Consider the following 7,805-nt stretch of genomic DNA (forward strand, 5'->3'; position numbering starts at 1 on the left):
CATTAGCAAATCTTGCTTCAATGTGGTCACGTCAATCTTTGCATCCTCGCTAGATGTGGAGGCAAAGGCTAAGTTGGAGGGGGGATGAAGAAATTTGCCATCTGAATCCACTTCCAATCCCTTCTCTCCTCCTCTTTCAGGATCAACTCTCCCTCTAAGTATCAAAATTTTCCTTCCTTCTATGGGGATGGTATGGGGTTTGACTTCTCCAGCTTGAGTCAACCACCATCATTGCCTTCATGGGGATGAAGATCTTGCTTAGTTGTAAGCCCCAATCAAGAGTAAACTCCTATTGAATAGGAGTGGCTTTAGACCTTAACCCTACTATCTTAGATTGGCTTTGCTTGAGTACATGCAAGGGAAGGGTCCTTTGGATGTCCCACCCTAATCTCATCTTGCCAGGTCACAATTGCCCCCATCATGTACATAAGGGGGATGATGCTTGATGTATAGTCTTGTATTTTAGAGAATCGTATTCCTCTAGTAGTTGGTAAATCAGTTGTTTCTAACAAATGCATACAATTTTTTCTCTAAGTCTTTCAACTTAAATGGAGGTGCATACATTGGTTCTTCTATTTCTCCTCTAAGTTTCAATTTTTATATATGGAAAATGTTAACTAAGGTATCCTTCTTGTGGTCTTGGATCCATCAACAAATAGGCCTCTACTCATAGGGTGAGGCCTCTATGTTTGTAGGTCAATCTTCAAGACCTAGTTTTTTGTTCTCAAAGGTAAATAAGATCTGAGCATCAATCATCGACAAGATTAAGAATTTTATGAAGGGCCATCCTAGGATGACATCATAAAAACTGGTCTATGTTTTAAAATCCATTACCATAAAGATGTATCATAGGATAGGTGGCGAGTCAAACTATAATGTTCTTTAAGACCACCTTCAAGATGTGTTATTGGAAAGTTCAAATTTTAATGTCCTTCAAGACCATCGTTTTTTCCCCTTTTTTCTTTTTTAAGATAGGTGGAAAGTCTGAATTTTAATGTCCTTCAAGACCATCTTATTGCGGTACCATTTGCAAGCTTATCCACTAATGAGGTGCAGCTTCCATGTGGGATTGACCCCATTTTCCTATCAGTGCTTGGTGACAATGCTTACTCTAGCCCCACCATCCAATATTGTGGTAACTTTCTAAGCTTGATAGCTGATAGGAAGGACAAGATTGGTTTTGTCATTCTCAATGTGGTGACCAAGTTTATTAAGTAGTCTTACCTTCCTTACAATACTAAGGATTGTGTCCAAGGTAGTGCTATAATATTTCTTGCTAGACTTTGTTGCATAGAGTCCCCATTCATCTAATCCAAAAGTCTTTCCATAGGGTCAGACTTCCCTACAACGACGTTGCAATGGGCCACGGTAAAAAAGGATCTTGCAATGGCAAGTGGTTCTTAATTAATCCCATGGTGAAAGGTAATGGTCCCATAGTTCCATTAGAAAGACAGATTGTCTACCTCTTCAAGGGTTTCAATGGCTAGTTCCTCTTCAAACATTCTAACAAGCAAGTCTAGCCTAGATCATGAACTCTCCATAGACACTACTCTCCTTCTCCCCCTCCACCTTGGGCAAATCATTGGTCTGCCTGATTGTACAGTTGGAACGAAATTGGGGATCAAAAGATAGATTGTCTACCTCTTCAAGGATTTCAATGGCTAGCTCCTCTTCAAACATTCTTACGGTGCGGCAATTTCTTCACCTTCCCTAAATTGCCACGTGATAGGAGGCAATTTCTTCACCTTCCCTAAATTGCCACGTTGTCCTATCACCCGAAGTTGTGGTAGTTTCTTCACTTGACCTTCCCTAAATTGCCACTTTGTCCTCTCCTTGCCCACATGCATAGCCCTTCTCTTTTGTTCGATTGAAATTACATTCTTTTGTTATTACAAATTAGATTCATATTGAAATAAATTATTTTCATCTCATCTCCAATAATTTGAGATGCATTGGTTGGCATTTTTTGGATTAGATTAAAGTATCAAAGTCATTTGTGCATGCCTAAAAATTAAAGAGACTTTGTGCAATGATGACAAAGGAATGATAGGAAAGTGAGGGCTATCTCATCTCACTATGTATTGGCCTACCATGTACATCCTAATGAAGATGACAAGATGCAACAAATAGATGTACCCACCGAGAAGAGGTTTTGTGTACAAGTATAATCCAATCATGATAAATTGTGGATTTATAAAGTGAACTTATGCAATTCTAAAACCACAAACCCATATCAGTTGTCTTCCATGTATACTTGTTGCACTTGCACAAGATTGAAAGATTTGAGGTTATGCCTCTTGTGGCATGTGCATGGACAGCTGATGGTTGTATGTATTGTATTCGAGAATTATTATAAAACCTGCGAGGTAGTAGAGAACACTTTATTGAGAAGGAAAGAAAGCAATGCCATTGGTGGCTTATGATGCTAGTTGGAATGCTTGTTACCAAAGAGAGATATCTTTGTGTAAAAAATGCAAAGGGAGGACTGTAAGAAATTGCTTCAAGACTTGGAAGGAAACAAAAAAATAGGACCAAGAAATACAAAACATAGGTGGCCAACCTAAAGATGTACAATAAAAATACTTGGCATAAATCCAACAAACTCCCACACATCGTATATGTGTCAACAAGAATGTTCCCCAAAATAGCGTTTGAATCATATTCACTGTCAATACAGACATGAACTCGTTTGCCTTTGGAAAGGCTTTCACTCTCCCACAACGCTAAAGACCAGCTTAGCAGGCTACCGAGCCACAACCGACCTGTTGATCCCAAAAGTCAGAAGCAGTGCCTCATCCCTTTAAACCAAATTCACATTGAGATATTTTTCACTTACCTCTCGGTTGGTACATTTATTCTAAATACTCGACAACAAAATACTACTATATTTGCATTTTGTCGAGTTTCCATGTGTTGTTTATGTCTTCTCAAAAGATACCATACCTGCCCAAATGTGCACTTTATGGTGTTGCTGCATATCTATCAAAAGGTGGCTGTTCATGTACCCAGAAGCTATTTTATTTAGTTTACATTCACCAGTGAAAAAGAGGTCCCAACACCTAGTCCAATTGATGGCTATGCAATTACGAATATCGTGGAATTTGCAAGCCCCCACAAACCATACATCACTTGCTTAAAGGGACCCTCTTGAGCTTCTTTCCAGCTGCTCCCTCTGCATTTCACCTTTTTTCTGGCCTGAGCATAACGCTGACACAACTATTTATACGTGAGAGCCGGCTGTATCAGGCCTTAGCGTAAAGCTAATATGACCTTTCACGTGCGAGAGCCCAAGCTCTCAAGGCTTTTAAAGCCATTAAAAGACGCTCAGTAAAGTCACCATATACCATGGATCCTTGTTCCAATGGTAGTGAGAGGACTCTCCTGAGGTGTTTTTTTTGCTGCCACCCCCGTATGAATTTCACCTTGGAGGGATCCACTTTGATCCCATCATCCCATAATATGCCTCAACCTTCTCCAAAATGTTGAAATCAAATCTCACAAACAACGCATCAACACAGTCACTCTGAAATAAGAAATGCACCCTGAAAGCAAGCATTCCCACCCAATCCAGATAGATGATGATGGGAAGAGAGAGAAAGAGAGATTCCAGAAGAACATAGAAAACGAAAAGAGAGAGTCCTGAGGAGACGTCGTACGCAGTGCAACAATTATTACTTTAATATAACCTTAAAATCGCCTCGTAAGAATTGCAACAACTAACACCTTAACATAAGCCCCTAATATCACCTCGTAAGCAATGCAACAGTTATCACTTTAAAAAAAGCTGCCCATTGTTTGCATAGATATTAGAATAAGTATCCACAGAAAACAAAAAAGATGTCCTCCTAGCACTCAATCAGCCCCTGCAGCACATACCCTCCTCAGAATCCTCTGGTAGGATTAAACCTAAAGGCATTCTACATACGGCAATACTTAGGCAAGCAATTGGTGAGTTGAATTCTTGCAAAGGAAAAGTTGGCCAATGCCCGCTCTAGTCAACTTACGAATGCCCATGAGATGCAGAGACTCGAGAGTCGCAACACCCTGCTACATGGCACCCATTAACAGAGAACTGAATGCGGCAAAACTTCCAGAACACGTAAAAGGGCTTCACAGTCCTTCACAGAACAATTGTAGGATCTACATATTTCCACCGTGGGCCTGGGGGGATCCAATGGGAGTGTTCTGATTGGAAGCCCTGGACTCCTGTAGGAAAGGATGCTGGTGAGAATACATCATGACGGATGGCAATGTCATCCTTGTGTTGTAATTCAGATGCCCCAACTGTGCAGGATGAAGCCCCGTTTGAGCATGGTGGCTCGAACCCGGATTACCTACTAAACTTGACGTGGGAGTCCCCACAGGACTCCGGCCTGATAGCAACTCCCTGTGTTCCATCATGTCCGCAGAAAGGAAAGCAGCTGCCGTTTCATCCCTCAGACCTAGAATGTCTCCTCCATCAACTGATAGATAACCGGTCGGGATGCCTCCGAGCAGCAGAGGATTGGCAAATTGCACGCTCTGAGCTCCCTCGCTAGAAGCAGTAGTGAACGGAGAAGAGAAAGTTGAATTTGGATGCAACAGACTGATGGGCGAGCTGCTTATGTGGCGTGGAGATGCTGTGGTGGAGCAATCGCCACCCGTTGGATCGATTGGATCGGTCATGATAGGAGGCAGGGAACAGTTGAAGCCGCCCATACTGTTCAAGCTGCTGGCGCTGGGTGTCGGGGTCAGGGAAGATGGTGTGAAGGAGGCTCGACTCAGAGGGACGAGCTGTCGCAACATAGGATGACCTTGGGTCCCTGAAGTTTGTTGTAGCGCCTGCAAAAAGTTCGAAATCGGTCAAGCGAGCTGAAACGTAGAACGAAGTATACTGTGCCCTGCCACAGAGAGACCTCTAAGTAGAACATCTTCTCCTCAACTTCGAGAGGAGAAAGTTTTGCAAGCAGTTGGAACATGAAGAATATCTCCTCTCCGCTGCATATAAGGAACATGGTAAGAGAGAAAAACCTTCGCAGGCATCGGGACGACAAGACGAGCTAAACATTCTCTGGCTTTCCGTAAGAGAAGCAACATTGCAAAGACAAAACTCAGCAGACATGAGAAAAACCCTCTGGTCGTGAGGAATGGAGAGAGAGAGAGAGAGAGAGAGAGAGAGAGAGCAGCTTTTCGTCACCGGGTTGCGGTATGTTGTGCCATCGGACTCGACGATCCAGCCAGCTTCCGTTGCCAGCGCTCGCAAGACGTCGTTGATGTCCGCGCGGGGGGGCAGGTTGTAGTTGCCAAACTTACGGAGGCCAGAGAGGATGTTGGTGGTGATGGATCGGCGATGGCGCTCACGGATCTTGGTCTTCTCCTTCTCCTTGTCGGAGGAAGGTTTGGGGCGGCGAGGGAGGTGGGAGTCATCGTCGGAGGGCTTGAAGCAATCATCGTCGTCAAAGTCCAAGGGGAAGGAGGAGGGGAGAGGCATGGAGGGAAGAGCTTAAGGGAGGAAAGGAGGAGGAGGGAGGAGGAGGAGGATAGTGGAGAATGAAGGGGAAGACGCCATAGCCACTGAAGTCGAGGTGGCTTGTAGTAGGAGTGTTGTAGTAGTAGAAGAGCAAACGAAACACATTACAAGATTGTAACTGGATCTCCCCTCACTCTTCATTACGTTGAGCTCTCTCAGTATCATTTAACTTTCCGAGCACACCAAACCACGCATCATTTAACTTTCCGTTTCTCGTTCGGTTACTCATCACCCTACTCTTTACACATCGTATGACAGAGGAGTACTCTCGTTGAAGGAGGCATCATGTACCAGGAGGAAGACTCCATCGCCACTTTTCTTTTGGGGGGGGCAAGGAGAAAAGAGAGAGAAAAGCGTACAAGGCAAAAGTGAAAGTACTCCTTCTAGAAAGAAGCAAAAGCTAATGACAGAGCTTTAGCAACCAAAGCCACACATGGACTATTGCCAAGTGCATGCTGCAATCAACCATGGTTTACGTTTTGTCTGTGTTGCCATTTTCCAAGTCTAACCTGAAAAGAGTGGACAGATGCATTTCGAATTTCGTGTGGGAGGGAAGGTGGCATGCCATGAGATGGGAGTTGATGACAACACCTATAGAGGCTGAGGGGATTGGTCTAACTGATATGAAAGATTCTATGTTGTAAATGGCTTCTACAACTAGGTTGGAGCCAACCTTGGGCGCAAGGTATTTTATTTGCTTAAATGCTCCAAAGGGGATTAACTACCCGTGGCAAGACGTGATACTATCAGAATTCCCTACTATTAAGATTCTTCAATCAGAGCTACTCACAAGGTTAATTCAAATATGGAAAAATAAGTCTAAGGGCTGCTGCACTTGAAGCGGTTTGAGATCACTTCATGGGGATGCATCCCTTGGGAGATCTTTGTGGTTGACGGACTGGCCACTAAACAATGGACCTGCCTTCTCAAGAGCCACCCACGAATGGCAACTAGGTTGTTTAGAAAAGGGCTCCAGACCTTTTATCAGATATGGGATCCAAGAGGTAGAAAATGGTTAAAGCTTGCAGACATTGAATAGAGATTTGGTTTATCTGCTCGTGAGGGGCAGGTTATAAGAATCTTATTGAGTAACGTTAAGGATGGCTAGCCAACTAGCCAATATATGCAAGAAGAAGTCCGGTGAGCTTTAGGGGGTTTGTTTGGAGCTTAGGCAAACCATTTTCAAAAGTAGGACTAAAGGACTTCAAGGAGGTCGATACTTTAAGTGCCCCTTTGGCTACTAGTATGCAATGGAAATTTCATGCCCCGAGTGACAGATTGGAAGTTTGGGCTGCTAGGCTCAGAAGGGTGTGGAGGGCCACCCCTTCCTTTAAACTAAACTTACAACTATGGAGAGTGATTATTGGGAAAATGCCTGTGAGGGCAAGGATTGCTAAATGGAATCCAAACGTTGCTCCAGTATGCCTATTCTGCAAAACATGAAAGGAGACGCATATGCACCTTTTTTGGACTGCTTCCTTACAAAAGAGATATGGAGGCAAATCAGCCTAAGTCTTGCTAAGGCTTAGATACACTTGAAGCTCAAATGGAAAATGGCTCTTATCGGAGATAAGGGCAACATGTCTGATCCCTTACATGAACTCTAGCAAGTGGTCAGAGGTTTTGTGATCATGCATGTGTGGATATAGAGAAACGACTTGGTTCATTGTAAACGTCACCATGGAAGGTTACTCGTCGCAGCAATCATAATAGAGGACGTTAAAAGAGCGGTATAGTTTTTTGGCAAAAAAAATGAGAATCTTAGGATGATAGGGAGATGAGAATCTTAGGATGATAGGGAGAATATGGAACTAAGGTTCCTGCCTTTTCTTCTTTACTTTGTATACCATTCTTTTCTCTTTAATGGAAAGCTACAGATGCACCTTTGGTTGAATAAAAATGGAGAAGGGCAACGATATCATCCTTCGCCTCCCTATGAAAATTAGGAGACCCACCAAATAGGTTGTAAGACTGCAGCACGAATCAAACTCCACACTTTTTCTTGTGGTGTTCTAGTGTCCGAGGAGAAGAAGGGAGACACCCGAGAATGTCTACTAGATGTAGAAGTAAAAGATATACGAAATTGCGGATGATAAACAACTATCATCATTAACATTTCAAAACGATCTTCTAATCATGTGGAGAAATGGACATACAAAATTATTTAACCTCTTTGAACTACCATTATTATTTATTGTTGTTGTTGATATTTATTTGCCTTCCAACCAAGTCCCTTGCCCCTCATCGAATCGGCTCTTTTTTCACATACTCGCCCATGGTCCTATCGAGGGGCATA

General features: G+C 43.1%; 1 protein-coding gene across 1 annotated transcript; it reads right to left on the reverse strand.

Moving 5' to 3' along the window:
• Positions 1 to 3,772: 3,772 nt before the first annotated feature.
• Positions 3,773 to 5,682, reverse strand: LOC147890732 (uncharacterized). The gene is made up of 2 exons (XM_087389622.1): positions 5,177 to 5,682; positions 3,773 to 4,821 (listed from the first exon to the last, which is right to left on the reverse strand). Exons 1-2 carry the CDS (start codon positions 5,468 to 5,470, stop codon positions 4,141 to 4,143), a joined length of 975 nt encoding a protein of 324 aa, XP_087245748.1. The 5' UTR covers positions 5,471 to 5,682; the 3' UTR covers positions 3,773 to 4,140.
• Between the last annotated feature and the right edge of the window lie 2,123 nt (positions 5,683 to 7,805).

This window comes from Dipteris shenzhenensis, chromosome 18, assembly GCF_047967505.1.
Source record: "Dipteris shenzhenensis isolate YYH24624 ecotype China chromosome 18, Dip_SZ_1.0, whole genome shotgun sequence".
NCBI lineage: Eukaryota > Viridiplantae > Streptophyta > Polypodiopsida > Gleicheniales > Dipteridaceae > Dipteris > Dipteris shenzhenensis.

Bases quoted from the DNA above. Each gene is read 5' to 3' on its own strand.
- LOC147890732 (XM_087389622.1), bottom strand. From the start codon at position 5,470: ATGCCTCTCCCCTCCTCCTTCCCCTTGGACTTTGACGACGATGATTGC. The intron at 4,822-5,176 runs GTGACGAAAAGC...AACTTTTTGCAG, and splicing joins GCACAACATACCGCAACCCG to GCGCTACAACAAACTTCAGG.